This window comes from Populus euphratica, unplaced genomic scaffold (genome assembly GCF_000495115.2).
Source record: "Populus euphratica unplaced genomic scaffold, PopEup_1.0 scaffold58.1, whole genome shotgun sequence".
Taxonomy (NCBI): domain Eukaryota; kingdom Viridiplantae; phylum Streptophyta; class Magnoliopsida; order Malpighiales; family Salicaceae; genus Populus; species Populus euphratica.
Genome location: NW_011499864.1, coordinates 130425 through 150411, shown reverse-complemented (window position 1 = coordinate 150411; position 19987 = coordinate 130425). Strand labels below are relative to the sequence as shown.

Genomic DNA, 19987 nt, shown 5'->3' with positions numbered 1-19987 from the left:
CCGCTCTTAATGGTGTAAGGTACCGTTGCCTTGACCATTTCCTAAGAATTTCTTCTCCTCTCCACAGAAATCTCAGAGAACTTGTGAATCAATGGCCATTTCCAATCCAAACAGATGAACCCACAAAGCAGAAGCGTACCCAATCTGCAAAAGAGAAACTTCAAAACCAATCTCTCTAAGAACACTGCTTCTGGCCCCCCTCTTTTCACCATTAACTCTGCTACCTGTATTTCATTATGGCACTCCCTCTTTTTACGATTAACTCTGCTACCTGTATTTCATTATGGCACCCCTCTTTTTACTATTAACTCTGCAACCTGTTTTTCATTAATCATCAAAATTTATGAAAAATAAGCATCAATTAACAATTCGATAAACTGACATGCACATGTTTTTTGAATGCATTGGCAACGTCATTGTTGGGATTAAGGAAAGTGAATTTGAGAGACTGACCTCATCAGGTACGGGAGACTGAGACCCAGAACCTTTGTAGAAAGAACGAATAGCCTCCTGCTTATCAACAGGGATTTCCTCGCTAAAGCTGGGTACAGGCAATGGAGGAATGAGAGTTTCACAAAAGGCATCTAATGATTGCATCTGTCCTGAAGAGAATCCATGACTAGATGCATTGCTTACTTTCCTGTTCCCTCCTCTTAATAGTGGATGGCAGTTCTGATTTTGCTCCATGCAGCTTTCCCTTGCCTTGCCTTTTCCCTCCTCCCACCAGCTGCCCATTTATTAGGTGCTCATTTATTGACAATGCCTCTTGATGAAATCCGATTTTATCCCATTTGAAGTCTAAGCCAAGTACTGAGATAAGATTATATTCTTCTCTTAGTTTTTACATTCCATCTTTTCTTAATAAAATGATTGATGAATTATACTAGGAGGCCATTTGTGGACGCGGCAAGTGCTGTGCTTTAATTAAAACGAGTTTGTAGCTGTTTGATAAGACAAAAAAATGATTTATTGTACATAGATATAATATGATTTTTGTGTCAGAAATACAGGTAACGAAAAGTAAGAAATTTGAGCTTTCAATATATTATATATTATATATGCTAATTGTACTGTTTAGTAAATAGTATAATTAACTGTATATTCATATGCTATTTATATAAATAGTATAAGAGAATAATATTATTCACTTAAAAATAAGGAATAGTACAATTTATTACAATTTATTAATATGCTATTTATTTACTTAATAGTATAATTTATTTACATTGTTCGCTTAATGAACAGTTCAATTCAATGAATTGCACTGTTCATGTTTTTTTAGTATGTAAATTTTATTAACAGTTTTTTTTTAAAAATAGTTTAGAGTGAATTAAATTTACTCGCATTATGATGTGAACAATATTTAAAAAAAAAAAACTAGTATAGAGTGAATTAAATTCACTTGCACTGTAATATTAATTTTATATCTGATAATATTGTATCTAATTTTATTACATGCTCAAAAAATTATGAAAACTATAGTTTTTATCCAATGAATTTTGTACATAATAAAATTATAAATAGTTTAATAGAATAATAAAAAATATTTTATATAAAGTATTATTTATTTCATGATGTAATAGGAGTAATTAATTCTACAATATTTAAATTTAAACCATCAATATTAATATATATTTTTTAAAATTATTTTATAATCTCAATTTCAAAAGCATTCTTAACCAAATATAATAAATTATTTTTTTTTCAACCTTAATTTTAACCATAGTTTTAACCAAATACCTATTTTCAAATTATTCTCAATAAAAAGTGCTATTTATAAAATAACTTTTTTCAAACCACAACTACAATAACCACTGTAATACCAAACACATCCTATTATATAAAAAAATCTTTCTTTGAAAAAAAACCTTAGAAATTAATATATTTCATTTGTAATGAAACAAATTGAAATTACCTACTAAAAATTACTTTAGTCCCTTTTTATAGCTCTCGAGGGCTCTCATTTTTATGGAAAAGAAAAAAGTTTACATATATGTTTAATATTTCTTTCTTTAAAATATTTTAACTCATAAAAGTAAAATATTCATGCCTCATCAAAATAAAATATCTTTGACTATAAAACTAGTGGTTCACCAAACTCATATACGACTAAACTTAGTATTTAATTGAACTCGAAAATAGTAAGTTTGACAGTTTGTTAGACTTACACATGTTTAGATTCAATGCTTGGATGATTTCATGAATGATGTTTTTGATGATAAATTTAATAATTTATCAAACTCACACATGTTTGGGTTTAGTAATTGATTAAATTTAGGAATTGTAAGTTTAGTGGTTTACCAAACCCATATATATCTTGGCTAAATACTTTGCTAAGCCTAAAAATAACGGGTTATTACCTAAACTTTGTCCGGACTGAGAAAAAACAAAAAAATATTAACCTGTCACTTTGGAAAATGAAAGATTCTCCAACAATGAAAAAATGTGAATCACGAGAGATTTAAGAAGACTTTGTATTAAAATATTTAATGTAATATCACAAAAAAGAGATATATTGTTATTTATTATAAAACCCATCACTATATTCAAGCAAAAACATGAACTATTTTTTTAAAATCATTCATTTAGATTGTTTGATGTAGATTTTATTGTGTTTGTCTCAATTAAAAAGACTTTATAATTTATAATTGAAGTTTTAAGTTAATTGATTTGAACTTGAGAATTATAAATTAATTGATTTTAATTTTGGATTTTGTCTTAAATCTATTCATGCGATTCCACATCTGTATTACAAAGTTACATGAGCGTCAATATAATTAAACCCATTTCATATAAATAATTATTTAACTAAAGAAGTTATAAGATAATTAAGAGAACTTAAACGTAAAGTAAACTCAATAACTTGAAAAACAAATACTTATATTTATATAACTCTAATTACATCTAGAAATTGGAATTCTTGGATAATGAAATATTTTTTTGATATTTTTGATTTAAGGAATTGAAATTGCAAGCCTACAAATTACAAAAAAAACATTGCAAACCTACTTGATTATGGCTTATAGAGTTATTGTCTATATAATTATCATTTACAAACTATTGCCTACTGGTTTAAAGTTTGAAAGATCTCCAAAACTTGATAAAACTGTAATATAATGATTTGATTTTTTATTGAGTTGTTCATATTTCTTTATTTTCCTTGCTATTTATCTTATATAATCAATTTATCTTATATAATCAAGTGATATCAGCTACTAGTAAACTTTTATTTTCTATATATCAACATATATCAATAGCTAATAATTTTTATTTTTCAAAGTTCTTTTTATGATTTCACAATCACAAGAGTTATTGTTGCCTTTTAATTTATGTGGTATATTATAACAACTCACGTTTTGTTTATATACATGTTTTTTTTATATATTTTTTTTTTCAAAATTTTTCTTGATTATCTAGTTATCATATAATTATCCATTAACCTTATCTACATCCCATAGAATTTATGGTATAACAATCAGTTTAGATGAGTACGTACATATTGAATTTTAGGTCAAATTGACATCCTTAAGGGTTCTATTATTCCAAGGCTATATAAGCTTTAACTAATAGGTAAAAAGCATGGAAAATGCAAAATGCATCAAGTGCATAATACAAAAGAATAAAAATGGAAAAAAAGTCTCATTTACATTATAAAGAAATTATAAATTATATTAGAAGTTATAAAGTTGTTTGACATTGCATTTCTATTAGTGTTTGAGTACATTTCAAAAGTATATTGGTATGCAAAAACATTAAATTGATATTTTTTTAGTGTTTTTCAATGATTTTAATATATTGATGTTAAAAATAACAAAATATGATAAAATTATTTTAATGCATTTTTAAATAAATAACACTTTTGATAAGCACCTAGCATTACAATACCAAATAGACACTTCTATTTTTTAGAGGTGTTCATAAATATAATTGGATCGATTTTTAGCGTGAGTTGGATATATTACATTAAATTAAAATTTTTATAAATATTAGATATATTCATAAACTGGATTTATATTGTTAATTTTCACGGGTCTGTATTTCAAGATAGACTTATAGCATGAACTTTATATGTCATGGAACTTTCTTATATCTAATTTTCATACTTGCACCATCCTAGTTATTTACTCTTTCTTTCTAGAAAGAAAGATTTTTTTTATGCTAAAGAAATCTAATATGAAGTCTACTAACAAGAACTTTGATATCGAAATATTTCTAAATAAAATAAAATAAATTCTCACTTTAGAAATTATCAAATATAAAGATAAAAATAATATAAAATATACGAGAGTTTTAGAAATTCTAATTTACCATCCAAACTCTAATATCTATTTTTCAGATTTCTTGACTAATATTTATATTATCCGATTTAATAAATTACATCAAGTTAAATAATATAAATATTACATTTCTTTAGCACCTGTGCTTGCACCATGGAAATTATTCACACATTTTAATTATATATATATATATATAAAAGAATACAACTTTTGATATAGTGAATAATTCTCTTGTATAAAAAAACCCTTCAACCCCATGTTCTTGCCATGCCATTCTCCAAGATTCTACATTGCTGCCGGCAACTTTGCCAACCTTCTTCTTGGTTCCAAAATTGATCTTCACCTCTGCTAATAAGTGATTATTAAGAAGTGATGTAATAATTATTTTTAAAAATATTTTTTATTTAAAAATATATTAGAATATTTTTTTAAATTATTTTTTATATCATGACATTAAAAAAATGATTTAAAATATAAAAAATTAATTTAAAATAATTTTTTATTCAATTCTTTTTTAAAAAACTTTTAAAACACAAATATAAAGTAACTACGTTCCCTTGGTCAACAGTTCCCGTCCACTTGAGTTGGATGGTGTAGTAACGAGAGAGGAATTCTGAGAAACAATACTTGGCACGGTGGAGTGAATGTGGTGGTGGCTAATTTGGGAGTGTTTGAGAATGTAATTATGGTTATTTTTTAAATAATGTTTTGTGTTTAAATATATGTTAGTAATTTTTTTTATTTTTTAAAAATTATTTTTGATATAATAGATCAAAATAATTTAAAATGAATAAAAAAATATTTTTTTTTTAAATTTTTTAAAAAGTAGTTTTAAAAGGCAGAAACAATCCCATTATGTAAACGATTCTCAGGAGTTAGTTGCAGATCTGACAGGCACGGTGGAGTTTGGTGGTGGTTCTTACGTCATGGCTACTTATCAGCAGGGAGTACGAGGCGCTATATTAAATGTGCCAGTTCATTGAGGCGGATGAATACCAAGAAATATTTTTTATTTATGATAGCTCTACCATGGAAGATTATCAAAAGATTAAAATATTGTGTAGACTATCTTTAAATCAAGATCCTAACCGATTGATTCTTGTATAGATATAATCTTGAAAAGAATTTCTGCAAATACACGGTTTTCCTGTCTTTACTGTTTTTGTCTCGTCTCTTCTACCAACAGACAGACAGTATCAATCATGTTTTATCGTGTCACCAATGATCTGATTCCATTCACCGACCCCTGGTAGATTAGGAACCAAAGCATTCTAGTTTTTGTAATGGTTAAAAGTAAGAAATGCCCACTTCCAGTCTGAAACATTATCTGTGATTTCGTTTGTCCTAAAAGATTCAGCTTTGGCTCCATTGCAAAGAGCCAAGCAAGCAGCTTTACAATGTCTGATGCCTTCTTTCTTTGATCTTAACCAAGGTTTCACAACAATATTCAAGCGCGGAACCATCAAACCATCTCTACGGACCTGTTTATTCATACAGAAAACTATACTTTTGACACAATCTCTTCAACTTTAATCAATTTGAAAGCGGGACACATTAAAATAGTATTATCACCTTTCCATGTTCTTCCAGGATCCACTGCTAGTGGGACACGTTAAAATACTATTATCACCTTTCCATGTTCTTCCAGGATCCACTGCTAGGGCATTTAAGACCATGCAAGGCTTGCAAGTCCACAGCGGGCAGGCTCTGATTGGGTTTGATAGGAAGGTATTAGTTCGAAAAACAGGAAGGTATTAGTTCGAAAAACGAATTCACAGTCCCTCCTTCAAGTGCTTCAATGCCTAACATTTCTTATGCAGAGCCCAAGCCTGTTGGACCAAAAACAAAAAAAGTAAAGGACCGTTATTTCCTTACTATGTTCATTAGAATAGAACCAACCAGGAACCACCATTGCTCTTTCTGACTTTCCTGGCCAGATTTTTTCTTACACAACTTGGCATACAAGGCAAGATGAGCTGCGTGCCATTGGCGTTTCTTCAACTACTAGTTCCCCGCTATTTGGTATTTGTTTCCATTAAGGTTTTGAATGGCATTCGGAATAATGCCAGACTCGTTAAAAATGCCGAGGGGATAGTCCAAACGCTGCTGCATGGCTCTTTACCTTGTGCTCTGTTGTGGGACGTTTTCTGTTATAACCCAAAGTTTGTTCTTTTGTGTGTGTGTGGAAGTAGTGATGCTTTAGTTCAGACTTGACATGATAATGAATACACTTTTGGAGAAGAAAATCTTGATTGTTGAACGACTTTCTCGAGTTCACTGGGGACAACTCAGTCTCCCGTCTTAAAACACGCAGCCTAGTACATGCAAGACTTTTGAATGATTATATCGCGACCCAACGAAAAATGACTCTGAAAACTCAGCATATACTCCACACGAGCAATCATACCTTTAATCGGTTAGCATGGTAGTTGATTCAGTTTTGAACAGGATTCAGTCCATGAAAGATGATCCTTGCCACTTACCTCAAGCTCTAGATCCATCAGGAACACTTGAAGCTTGCCCTACCAAGAGGTTTTGGTCTTTGGGTGACAAATGCAGTTCCTTGGCGAAAGTCATTTCAGTCCTAGGGTTTTTGTGGGTTATAAATCTTCCATGCGTCGGTAAAATCCTGGCTAAAAGATAATGAATTTACAGTAAACTGGTAAAGGAAATGCCAGGAAAGAGAGGCGCGGCGCCAAGATACTCTCTACCTTATTCTCTTGGAATATTTTGAGGAGATAGAGCTGACGCCATGAACCAGCTGGAGGAAAATGAATAGTAGGACTATACTTGCCTCTTCTTGAAGCAGAGTGAGGAGGTGTTCGGTTGAAACAAGAGCATGTATTTCTTGCAAAAGTCTCTCCTCTTTGATACCAGACCATGTTTCTAGGGGCAAAGCTAGTAGAAGTGCTGTTAAGACAACGTCGCCAGCCGGGTCATCCCAATGCGGCTGCTTTGACCACAGCCACAACAAATCAGTTCTGTTTGAGATGAGGGAACCACCACATCAATCTCTTGCTCACTGACACCATCTACAACTGTCCCAAAGGCTTGTCACTGTTTTCTTTCAAGCACTCCACACATGTTTCCTTACAGCAATACCCTTCCACAGAGCCATGTTTCTGTGCCCCCTGGCAACGTACACTTGCAGCAATGTCCGGCAAGTCATCTTGTTAACCTAGAATTCGCATGTTTCTGCAACAAGAATTTGATGAAGACAAAAATGCCGCAACATGTTTTAATAAGGCCAGTCTCCTGCACCTGTTTCAGTACCTCTTCCTGCCAAAAGGGCGAGTTCAAAATTTTAAGGGCAAGAGCTTAAAAACTGCAGAGCAAGCACCCTACAAGTTTATGAGGAAGAACTAAAGGAGATGGCTATACAGCACCTTGACTGAAAGCCTTCCTTTCTCCTCTAGGCTTAGACTTCAACCACCATCCTCCTGCATCCGAGCTTCTGCAACCCCTTGAAGAACTCCCCAAAATCCGACGGGAGTGATGTGAAAACAGCATGGAGAACTGTGTTGATATCTTTCACATCCTCTGACTTTAAGAGAAGAGGAAATCGTCCATTAAATACTTTGCAACGCCAGCCCAGCTCTCATGCTTGCAGCTTTGCCAAAAGGATTAAATTTGTTACAGAAAACAGACAATACAAGTCAGCTCAAATACCAGAATTCTCCAGGCAGGTGCATGCCTGCGACAAACTCATTCTTGCATTTTTCTTTCCTACTCCTGCCATTCACAGATTCTTACAGCTACTCCACTCACTGCATTGCCTATCAGACAAATATTTTTTTGAATAGTTTAAGCTGTAGAGGTGGTGAGATTTAAATTCACAATCGCTTACCAATAAATCTATAATATATATAAAGAACTATCTCATAGTTTAAATAATTAGATAATATTATATAATTTATATTATTTTCCAACATTATAATCTTTATCTTTATTATAATACACTTCAAATAAAAATAAAATTAATACATAAAAACCAAGAAAGGAATAGTAATTATTTTTTAAAAATAAAAAAATTATATTTATAAAACCTAACTCAACTTATAACAGAACTGTGTTATATGGTAATTCTATTTAATCTAAAACAATATTATTTTAAAATTATATTTGTAAGGGGTTTTTTATTTTTATAATCTAATATGTTTTTGAAGTTTTTTAAAATTATTTTTATTCTAAAAACTATAAAATTTTATAATTTTAATATTTAATTACATGCATTCCAAGACAAAAACTATATTTTATTTAAAAATATATTAAAAAATATTTTTTTTAATGTTGATTTATCTAAAATTATAAAAAATTATTTTTTAAACACGAAACAAATGCAGATATGACTAGCAAAGTGCTTTTAAATTTCCTCCAGCTCAGACGCTTACCTAACCGTCTCTCTGTCTCGCTGCAGCATCTGTCTTTTTCACTCCAATCAACTAGCAAAGCAAATATCTTCTCTTTGCTGGTATTAATTTTTCTCTCATCTAGAAAACGCAGAGTGCAAAAGCTTGAGAAAGCCAAAGCAAGAAAACAGAGGTGGTACGTAGCCCAGTAAGATAAGAGAGAGATCTGAAGATAAAGTAAGTGAAGAAAGAAAAATGAGTTTCAGGGATGACAGTGAAGATGGAAGGGGAGATATACGGAAACCATTTTTACACACAGGTAGCTGGTACCGTATGAGCTCAAGACAATCTAGCATGATGGGCTCTTCTCAGGCCATTCGTGATAGCTCTATCTCCGTCGTTGCTTGCGTCTTGATTGTCGCTTTGGGCCCCATCCAATTCGGTTTCACCGTAAGTAACTTATCCTCAACGTCTAAACACTTCTTCTTTCTCGATTGTTTTTTTATGTTGTTTCTTTGTTGTTTGTAGTCTGGTTACTCTTCACCAACTCAATCTTCAATAATGACGGATCTTGGCCTCACAGTATCCGAGGTTTGGTTTGGTTTGATTTTGAATATGTTGCTGTTGTCTTGCTGTTTAGTTTAGTTTAGTTTAGTTTAGTTTGTTTCTGAACTGGGTCTCTAAAACAATTGCTGTTTGTTGGGTTAGTTCTCTTTATTTGGTTCACTGTCAAATGTGGGTGCTATGGTTGGTGCTATAGCCAGTGGTCAAATTGCGGAGTATATTGGACGAAAAGGGGTATGATTGAGATTGATTTATGTCTTTTCTTTGTTGATTACATTGCTTATCTGGGACTTGGATCACTGAATTATTGATTTCTTGCTTGCTTTCTTCTTTTGGTTATTGATTGCAGTCTTTAATGATTGCTGCTATTCCTAATATTATTGGATGGCTAGCTATATCTTTTGCCAAAGTGAGTTATAAATTCTTAGCCCTCGTGTTGACTCTATGCCTATTTAAAATGATGGTAAGTCATTACAGTAATAAAGGATTGACCTTTTTTTTTTTTTTTTGGATTGAGTAGGACACTTCATTTCTATATATGGGAAGGTTATTGGAAGGTTTTGGTGTGGGAATTATCTCTTACACGGTAATTTTTCAATGTTTATTTGGTTTTTCAGTTTGGGTTTGTGTTATAATAATGCACGGAGTATTAGAGGTTTGTTGCTTGTAGGTGCCTGTGTACATAGCAGAGATAGCACCTCAAAACTTGAGAGGGGCGTTGGGTTCGGTGAATCAGGTTTGCTGCATTTTTTAGTGTATTCGTTTCTGGAACTTGTATTATGTTGGAATATTAGTATCAGGATTTGATTGCTTTAAAAAATTAATCAAATTTTGGTATTTTGTTTCTAGCTCTCTGTGACGATTGGAATCATGCTTGCTTATCTGCTTGGATTGTTTGTTGAATGGAGAATACTTGCAGTTCTGGGTAATGCTCCAAAAGATTATCTCTGATTTCCATTCCACCAGAGAGATGAAATTCTCATCTTAAATTTGCTCTTCTTGTTCTACCAATCATTATGGTCATTTTTTTTAAAAGCTGTGGTGGAATGAGTATAATTAATCAAATGATGGTAAATGACCTAACATTTTCTGATGATAATAACTTGATCAACTTCTTGTCAGGGATATTGCCGTGTACAATTTTGATACCAGGCCTGTTCTTCATTCCAGAATCTCCTCGTTGGCTGGTAAACTTTATGAAGTGTGTTGTTCTCTTAATGTATCTGAGATATTGTTATATTTATTGATGCAATTTTCTTGCCGCCTCCTGCCCACATCAGGCTAAAATGGGCATGACAGAAGATTTTGAATCTTCGTTGCAAGTTCTTCGGGGTTTTGATACTGATATTTCCATTGAAGTGAATGAAATCAAGGTATTTAGTGTTGTCGAAATAATTTTAACTGCAACAAGTTGCTTTGCTTCTTTGTGCGCAACGTCATTGGATGCAACTTGCAAGTTGTTAGCCAAGGTAGTTTTTTAACTTGCAAAACTGGCACTGTTTAGAGAGCTGTAGCATCAACAAGTAGAAGGACTACAATCCGATTTGCAGAGCTCAAGCGTAAACGATATTGGTTTCCTTTAACGGTAATGATAATGCTGAGAATTCCCCCCTCCCTCTTCTGTAGACCTTTCTAAAACAAAAACCCAAGTTGTTTTGGTTAATCAATATCTGCACTGCAGGTTGGAATTGGATTACTTGTCCTGCAGCAGCTTAGTGGAATTAATGGCGTTCTATTCTATTCGAGTAACATTTTTGCAACTGCAGGTAAGCACAACCTATTCCTCCATCTACTCTGAATTCTGGAGCATTTTACCAGGATCTTTCACCGTTGCATGAGAACCCATAAACCATTTTTCTCTTATTGAAAATAATACTGATATTTTCAGAAAACTAATAGATTTTATGATTTTAACATATTGATTAAATATGCCATTGTGAGTGTAGAGAATCAATTCAGAAAAACTAGTTGTCCATTGCAATTTAAAGCTTGTGAATACAACCTTGTTTAGGATCTCTCTCTCTCTCTGGGAAAATATGGTCATCAGTGGGAAAATAGGAGTTGTGGTTGTGCCAGAAAACTAGATAAATCAAAGGATTTATTTGCACATATTACCTTTAAGTTGCTGACAATGTCTGCAATGAAATAATCTCACATTTATAGCCAACTTATCCCAAGGGATGCCACTTTTTATGTTTGATATATCAATCCTCATGTTGTATATGCAAATTGCTTTACATAAGTTCCATTTTAATTTTCCTAATCATGCAAGATCAGCTTAGTGTTAAATGGTTCTGATAAATTGCCTTAATTTTGAACAGGGGTTCAAAATAGCAATGTGGCTACATTTGGGGTTGGTGCCGTTCAGGTATAGCTTTTGGAGGACTTGCAAAATGATTTTTTCTTTTTCTGCAGTACAATGTTAATTATCTCGTGTCTCAAGAAGACTTTCTTAGACTGTAGTTGTAACTGGAGTTTTGTGGTGTACAGGTGATTGCAACTGGAATTACAACATGGTTGGTAGATAGAACAGGTCGCCGGCTTCTGCTTATAGTGAGTCAAAGCAAAACCATAGTTATTATGATTAAAAATTCTTGCTTGGATGAATAGCAATTCAAAGCAGTTTCCTTTTATTTTGTTGCAGGTCTCCACTTCTGGGATGACTATCAGTCTCCTAATTGTTGCTGTATCGTTTTTTGTGAAGGTAAGGACATGGTGAATTTATTTGTACTTTTCATGATACTAGATTGGCAGTTACCTGGTTATGCGTCAGCATAAAGTTTTTTTGCCCTCCATGTTGTTAATTGATTCAGGGGTTTGTGCCGGATGACTCTAGTTTGTATAGCATATTGGGGATCTTGTCAGTAGTTGGAGTTGTGGTAAGTAACATTTATACTGCAGTAGCTTCCCAGGTTTTTTTTTTTTTTTTAAAAAACTTGCCAGTTTCTAAATTCCTGGCAAATCACCTTTTTTCAGGCCATGGTAGTTACCTTCTCTTTGGGAATGGGGCCCATCCCGTGGGTAATAATGTCGGAGGTACAGATGTTTGATTACTGTTTATTGGCATTACTGCTTTCAAATTTGCCTGTTCTCGTCATACTTGACAAGATTTTACTTGCTTTGATGTTTCAAATAAAATTCAATATCTGGCCACATTGCTTTAGATCATCTTGTGTTTTTGCATTATTTGACAACCTTATTGAGGTTCTCCAAACCATGCGATTATTGAATGCCTCATTGTGGGCAAGCTTCTTGCTTCTTTCATGAAGACTGGACTGATAGATTAGTGCCTCTGTTTCTTGAAAGGATAGCCATGATTCTTGGCCAATAACTGTAATAAATATGTGAATGCAGATTCTTCCGGTCAACATTAAGGGCCTTGCTGGAAGTGTAGCAACACTGGCCAACTGGCTGATCTCCTTTTTGGTCACAATGACTGCAAATTTGCTCTTGGATTGGAGTACAGGAGGTTTGCTTCTCAATCTCTCTGACTAAAGAAGGATTACCTTCGCTGTTATAATAAGTTAAACATGTTTCTTATGAACAGGAACTTTTATCATTTACGCGGCTGTGAGTGCTTTTGCTGTGGTATTTGTGAGTATGTGGGTTCCTGAGACGAAAGGAAGAACATTGGAGGAAATTCAAAGCTCCTTCAGATGAGGTTTTCTTGGTTTTTGTTTGTGTGAAATCATTCTTTCTTTTTTCCATTGAAAGAAGCCAGTCTTGGCATTTCCCATTTGTATCAATCTTGTTATTGCGCGGACAAATATGATAAAGAAAATGAATTGAGTTATATGGTTAGTGAAATGTTTCTGATCATCATGGCTCAGCGCAGCCTGGAACACGGGTCATACTTTCTTGATGGACCCTAGAACATCCGCCTTTTAGAGACGCCCATGATGAGATGCTGTGATTCTTGTCTCCATAATTCATCGGTGTGGAAAGCAAATTATCTGGACATAATAGCAGAAGAGAGAAAATTAAGATAAAATTTCCATTTTTAAACTGAATTTTGCTGCACAAAAAGCACATTACCATTGTTTTCGGAGTCAAATATTACGCTACCGTTAGTTTAACGTACTGAATAAACATGCATCTAGAGAACTTCAAGAGTTAAGAGCATCAGGTATGTAGTTCATATTCGTTTTGATTCTTGGAACGGCCTCGTAGTTAAGAGATTATCCTTTTAGTTTGTGCTGCTGCAATATTCATCTTCCCTTTTGGCGAATTACATTGTCCAAGACCCATGATTGGATGATCTACATTTAATCAATGAGTTGACTAAATTAAAAATAAAAATAAAAAAGAAAGCCTAATTCACACACACACATTTTGGATTGATTCTTTAGGTTAAGTTCTATATATATATATATATATAAAAGATGGTTTTTTTTTAAATATGTTTTTTAGAAAATATATTAAAATAATATTTTTTTTCCTGATTTTTTTTTTAATTTCAACACATTAAAATCATAAAAAAATTAAATTAATATTTTTTTTAAAAAAATACACTTTTAAAACACTAGAATCTATTGCATTTCTAAACATGAACTGTAAAATTAGCAAGTGAAAGATTCTTATCGTTTTTTTTTAATCCCAAATCATTTATAAATCAGGGATGGACAAGGAAGATCATTAACAACTTAAATTATGGATGGTCAACATTAATTAAAAAATTATTTAATTATGTTTAATAACAAAGTTATCAATTAATTTGTTTTTGATAAATCATGATAATTAAGTTATATATATATATATTTATTTTTTTCACTAAAAGAAATGGAAAGGTCGAAAGCAAAAGAAAAATATAGAGAAGAAAATAGAAAGCTGTCATGGATTGGGAGTCCCTTGGATAATACAGAACCATACCAAGCTACCAACCATTAGTCAGCTCAGCACTGGAAGGTATCGGTAGCTATCGAAAACTGACTGGCAGATACGGCTATGATTTAACATGTATATATATCACAATTATATATTATATTTATGCAAAACAGCAAAGTTTATTTATATTATTTTTCAGTTTGCAGTTATCGTCACCCAAATTGATTTTTTATTTTTTGGCTTTCATGGATTCCATCAAATTTAATGATTGTTGTTTAAAGTTTTAAATGCTATCTAAAAAAATAGATTTAAATAAAAAAAGATAAACACATAACATTATTTTTTTTCTTCATATTTTTATCCCTTCCCACTTGTTCTGTGCAAGATATAAAAATATATTTTATACTTGAGCTTCTATGTATTATAAAAAAACATTTTTTTTTATAATTATTATTATTGTTTTAAGATAACTCATTTTATCATCTATACTAAGATCATATATACTTACTTTTAGATAAAAATGCTAATTTCATGAGTTATTTTGAAAAACCTTTTAATATATTGTGAGAATTAAGTTAAGAATTTCCAGTTCTTATCACCCCTCAAATTGAGGTGGTTAATAGAAGTTTAAGTAATCTTTTTAGATGTCTAGTATAAAATCATAATAAGAATTGAGATTTAGTTCTTTTTATAGCTTGATGTGTTTATAATAGCTTTATCAATAAATGAACAGACATGAGTCATTAAGAAGTTATATATGATTACAAGTTTTTTAATTCTTCTCATGTTTTCTCATGCTAGGATGTCTAAGTTAGCTGAATCATTTGTACGTAAAGTTCAAGGTTTGTATATTGAGATCACTAAGCAAATACAAGCAAGTAATATAAAATATAAACTTTAATTTGATCACATAAATGCCATAATGAATTTAATGCTGGAGACTATGTTATGATACAAATTAAACCTGAATGATATTATTTTGAAACTAATAAAAAATTATAGGTAGATAGTGTTGAGCTGTTCAAAATACTATAATGATTTGATATAAATGTTTATGTTATTGATTTACCGCTAAATTTTAGTACTAGCTTAACATTTAACTTTGAGAATCTAGTTGCATACAAGAAATCACATCCAATTTCAAATGATTCTTTTAAAATGTTGTGTAAATGTTGTGTAATCTCACTATCAAAGATTTTATTAAAACCTCTATTTCTTTTACTTTGCTATCAGCACAAAAAAATAATATCGATATTATTTTGAATTAATAAGTTGTTTTTTTCAAGAATAATGAAATTTAATGATTTCTTATTTTTTAGGTGGGCCAACCTGATTAAAATTACATATTATTAAATTTATTTAGAGCTACACTTAACAAGTGAAATTTCTTCAATACTAAGAGAATTGATGAAGAACTAAATGTACACCATTAATTATATAAATACACGAACAAAAACAATAAATAATGGTTTGACCTGACAGTATTATTTCATTTTTTTATTTAAGTTATTTATATTAAGTAATTTTAATCAATGACTTTAATAGATAGATATTTTAGGGTTATATGGCTTACCCTCTCTATGTTTTTAGTTTTCTTTATGTTTTTTTTGGTTCGACATCACGTGCTCCTGATTCACCTCTAGAAAAAGAGAATTAAGATGAAACAGTTTCACCATACAGTTCGTGGATGGTGGTGGAGGAATAAGGGCAGGAGGAGAGATTTCCCTTCTCCCTGAACGATAGGAACTCGATTGTCTTTTTCTTAAGCAGTGGCCTCAAATACATCACCACTATAAATATAGAATCTCTCACCTGGTTAATTTCTAGTTCATACAACAAAACAACTTGTGCACCATAAGGAATATCTGCTTGGGGATAGGAAGGCTTGCCCTTAACAAACTTTTTATTAAGAAGAATTTGAAGAGAGGAAGAGAGAACAGCAGATGGTCTGCAAAATTTATGAATTCTCAATGTTACCTTCCAAGCTGTTACAGTACAATATGCTTCTCTAGCTGAAAAGCATTGAGGCGGTGATGGATGTAGACGTTTGAAGAATACGCAAGAAGGTTGCCGCAGAAGCGAGCAGAATCCTTGCGGAAAAGAGTGCTTGTGGCAAAAGGAGAGGCAGAAGAAGGGAGTCTCCTTGCGGGAATAGAGAAGGAAGGTCGAAGCAGAAACAAGCAGAACTAGGATTTCTGACTTGAGACTCTGGATCGGTCCAGCAACCAGACAGAGATGGGAGGAGGAGAGATTCGAGACAAAAGATGAAGCAGGTCGGCATACAGCAACAGGGGAGGGTCCATTGGGCTTTGTTTATAATTATTGGGCCGAAAGGCTTAGAGAGTGGATACTAAATTAGGCTGGACCGATAACAGAATATGGCCCAGCCCTTTAAATGGCAAGAACAATTCTCTAATGAAGTATTTGTGCTTTTAAATTAATTTTCAAATTATTATTATTTTTTTAATCTGATTGACTAAAGTCAATATATCTTGAAAGAGACACAATGACCATTATTTTCATTCCAAAAATTCCTATCCGTTGATTTGATTTTAGAATTCAATTCCACAAAGAATCTTTCAAATCAATAAAATAAAAGGTAAACCACACAAAAGCAAATGGATGAATGACTCTTTTGGTACCACTAAAAAAACATGTTTTAATAGTTGGATTTACTAACTCTATAAAATCTGAATCTATATAAAAAATTGATTCAAAAGACTTCAAGATTGATTTCACAAGATTCTTGAATATTTTTTTAAGTTCAATTTTTTTATTTTTTATTTATTTAAGGAGTAGCTTTACAAGACTATGTAAACTAATTTTTATTTTCAAATCCCTCTCTTGGAGGAGGGTTAATTTTATCGTATGAAAACTTACAACAATTTTTATTTATTATATAATAGCTCAGCTTAATTTGATTTATATTATCTATTTAAGTTTTACAGTATTTATCATTTTATTCATGATAACACAAGTATATTTCTGAGTCTAACGACTCAAAACACATATAATAATTTAACAACCAGTATTTTTAATAAAATTAATAATTAATTTTTTATTTGTTAATACGGGATATGAAAAATCATCATTAAAAAGTTTATAGTTTGATTTTTTTAATAATGTTTAACAATTCAATTTATTAACCCATCAGATATCTTTAAAAATCAATTTTTACACTCTTACAAAATATTTTTGTAATAATTAATCCTTAATTTTTAACCTTATAATATCTAGCCCCCCTACAATATACATGTCAAATCACATTGCATGTGGATGTATGATCTTGCTTCTCTATAAAAATAAATCACAATCATTGCCAGCATCGCAAGTCAACTTAAAATAATTAATTTAAAACACCGATTAATCTTATCTCATCACTCATGTCTCACGGACAAGGCGAATCTCTTTTTAACAAAAGTTGCCTAATTGTTTCCAGATAAGTGACCAGACAACATAATATAGGTAAAGGTATTGGGATTTTCCTTTTCCCTCTGGACTACAGATTTCTGGGGAAAACACAGGGCGCCGTTGTTTCTCTGTTATCCTCCTTCCATCCATCGGTTGTGGAAAGGGCCGGTGGAGAGTTTATAATTGTAAGTGAAATTCTCACCTTGTATCATGTTTCAGTGTAAGAAGAATCACACCTCTGTATTTCTTTTCTTTCAAAATACCATTCTCTTCATGATTTTCTGGCTTACTAATAAAACTCTCCATTATTATATATATACATATATGTAAAACTTTTGAAAGGAATGTAAGTCAAGATCATCTATCAGAGCCCGAGATTTGTTAACAAATCCAGACCCTGGCTATATATAGTCAAAACGAGAAATGAGTTGTTGAGGCTCTAACCCAAGACCCGATGTGTGAGGAGGAGATTGTTAAGAAGGTGATCCTCACACATGGGTTATGGAGGGGGCTAGTGGGAGAGTTTATAAATGCCAAAAGAAAACTTCACCTTATAAGCTAGCTTTTGAAAGGGAGGGAGATAGGCCAGTACCTACTAATTCTTAGCTTGAAACTCTAATCTTAAAAGCTAGCTCGATCAATATGAAGAGGAAACGAGTAACATAATGAGAATCCATTATAGTAAGGGCAAACATGTTTACAAGGGCAAACATGGGAGGGATACAGTAAGCAGTCACCAATATATATATATATATATATGGTGAGGCAAACAGCTTGGTACGTGCATGTTTACAAGCAGGAAATTAAGAGATATTAACTGATAATTAAAGTTTGATGAGAAAGTAATTAAACAGATAAAACAAAGAGAGATCGTAATCCCATTTTCGGTGCTAGCTGATAACACTGCTGCTGCTGCTGCTTCTGCCTATTGTCATTTGTAGCGCAATAGATCTTTATTCTATAGCTAGCTTAGTTCATGTATCCTTCAGTTGAGATTAAGATTCTTCACCCTGCATGTAAACAAAGAGATCGGTCATGGACAGAACAGCAGTAGCAATGCAGAATCATCAGTACGAACATTCTAGTTCAAACATTAATTCTCGTGTTATGAAGTAGCAATTAGATGAAAATAATTAGATTCTTCAGATAATTTAATATTTTATAGGTGTGTGTGAGAGTGTGTGTGTGTGTGTTAATTGATGTACCTTTTTGCTTGATCATCAATGCAATGGTAGCTTTTGTTGCTAGCTCCAGATCTTCTAGTGTAGTTGGGCAAAGGGATTTCACCAGCTTCAATCTGCTGGACGTCTTCAACAAGCATCTGATAATGCTTCTTCACTTCCTCCACTGTTTTTCCAACAGCCCTGGCAAGATGGTGCCAGCGATCAGGAGATTCTTGATCATAGATGGCCAAGGCATTTTCGAACAGTTTGTTTTGCTTTGAAGTCCAATTACTAGAACCTGAAGCCATGAAGAGATTAAATGCTATAACGATTTAACTAGATATATGCGCCTGTTTTAGAGAAGGTGGAGTGTGAGCAAACACTGTGCTAGGTGCAGGTCTTTATATAGGAGCTGGACTGGTAGATAAAGGGTTAATAAAACTTCTGGTAGTGTGATAGAGACTGTTTTTTCTTTAATTATGAATAAAAAATCATTTAATTAGTTAAATAATTTTTTTTTTTTTTTATTAAACCTCACATGTAATTATGTTTCAAACTTTACTTTTGTAGAAGGTAAATAAAATGATTTTTATTTATGAAAACTTATTTTTTATTTATTTTAAATGTAAAAAATCCATCTCACATCAACATGCATTTTTTAAATCTTACCTTTTAGAATTACAACTAAAAATATTTTTTTAAATCTAGTTTTTTTTTTTTCAAATTGTAATCCTAAAAGTTACCATAATGATAAACTCAAATCAAATAATGGTCGGCTAAGGAGTTGTTTTTTCTTGCAAAACCAATGGACTTGTGTGGTTTTACTTAGCTTTAATTTTATGGTAATTGAATACATGGTTTTCACTATTAGAAAAAGGATGAGTGTGGTAGAAAATAAAAAAAAAGCAATGCAAAGTAAAAAGCACAAGAATAAAAAAAAAATTGACACGAATGTATATTTTTATTAACTATTTCTCTCTAAGCTTTCTTTACTATTCTTTTTTTTTGTATGCTTTTGAATAATGCTGAATTACAAGCCTTTTTATATGCATGAAGTCTTAAATAATCAAGAAATTAAACTAATATAAGGAAATCCTAATCTATATAGAAATAATATTCTACCAACTAAACTGGTCGATCAATTCAACTTATTCCAGTTGGTCAATTGATTTTTAAATGATAGATTGATTTCTCTATTTTTCAAAACTAAAATCTCATTTACTTTCAACACCCCTCTTTAAACTTGATTTTTTCATAACTCCGAACATATCTCTCATCTTGATAAAAATATCATATTTGAGTAGTTTTGTGAATATATTAATAATTTGATCTTGTATCTTCACATACTTGGCTTTAACTTTTTTATTGGCAATGAAATCTCATAAGTAATAAAATCTTG

The 19987-nt window shown here is 31.8% G+C and overlaps 3 protein-coding genes across 4 annotated transcripts in view; 1 reads left to right on the top strand and 2 right to left on the bottom strand.

Moving 5' to 3' along the window:
- The window catches only part of LOC105125849 (long-chain-alcohol oxidase FAO2), a 2437-nt gene extending 1679 nt beyond the window's left edge, over positions 1–758 (bottom strand). Inside the window, 2 exon segments of the mRNA XM_011026499.1 lie at positions 66–224; positions 454–758. Coding sequence (XP_011024801.1) covers positions 66–224; positions 454–735 — 441 coding nt within the window. The 5' untranslated portion in view covers positions 736–758.
- Positions 759–8643: 7885 nt separating this feature from the next.
- LOC105125614 (sugar transporter ERD6-like 6) lies at positions 8644–13371 on the top strand. 2 transcript variants are annotated; one of them, XR_842272.1, is made up of 19 exons: positions 8644–9076; positions 9155–9217; positions 9335–9424; positions 9540–9599; positions 9711–9776; positions 9861–9926; positions 10040–10115; positions 10313–10377; positions 10471–10563; positions 10695–10775; positions 10872–10956; positions 11512–11558; positions 11681–11743; positions 11835–11894; positions 12004–12069; positions 12167–12226; positions 12545–12659; positions 12738–12946; positions 13311–13371. XR_842272.1 is itself a non-coding variant. In XM_011026136.1 (18 exons), exons 1-18 carry the CDS (start codon positions 8882–8884, stop codon positions 12848–12850), a joined length of 1464 nt encoding a protein of 487 aa, XP_011024438.1. In that variant the 5' UTR covers positions 8644–8881; the 3' UTR covers positions 12851–13041. The 2 variants fall into 2 exon arrangements, 1 of the variants encoding a protein (XP_011024438.1); XM_011026136.1 differs by lacking the exon at positions 13311–13371 and having other exon boundaries at positions 12738–13041.
- A 4755-nt stretch (positions 13372–18126) lies between these two features.
- Positions 18127–18976, bottom strand: LOC105125613 (protein RADIALIS-like 3). Its single transcript, XM_011026135.1, has 2 exons — positions 18631–18976; positions 18127–18435 (listed from the first exon to the last, which is right to left on the bottom strand). Exons 1-2 carry the CDS (start codon positions 18894–18896, stop codon positions 18411–18413), a joined length of 291 nt encoding a protein of 96 aa, XP_011024437.1. The 5' UTR covers positions 18897–18976; the 3' UTR covers positions 18127–18410.
- Positions 18977–19987: the final 1011 nt, after the last annotated feature.

Excerpts from the sequence above, each read along its gene's own strand:
- LOC105125614 (XM_011026136.1), top strand. The coding sequence starts at position 8,882 with ATGAGTTTCAGGGATGACAGTGAAGATGGAAGGGGAGATATACGGAAA. Across the intron at positions 9,077-9,154 it reads CCATCCAATTCGGTTTCACC|TCTGGTTACTCTTCACCAAC; the intron begins GTAAGTAACTTA and ends TGTTGTTTGTAG. Across the intron at positions 9,425-9,539 it reads AGTATATTGGACGAAAAGGG|TCTTTAATGATTGCTGCTAT; the intron begins GTATGATTGAGA and ends TATTGATTGCAG.
- LOC105125613 (XM_011026135.1), bottom strand. The coding sequence starts at position 18,896 with ATGGCTTCAGGTTCTAGTAATTGGACTTCAAAGCAAAACAAACTGTTC. Across the intron at positions 18,436-18,630 it reads ATTGATGATCAAGCAAAAAG|GGTGAAGAATCTTAATCTCA; the intron begins GTACATCAATTA and ends GTTTACATGCAG.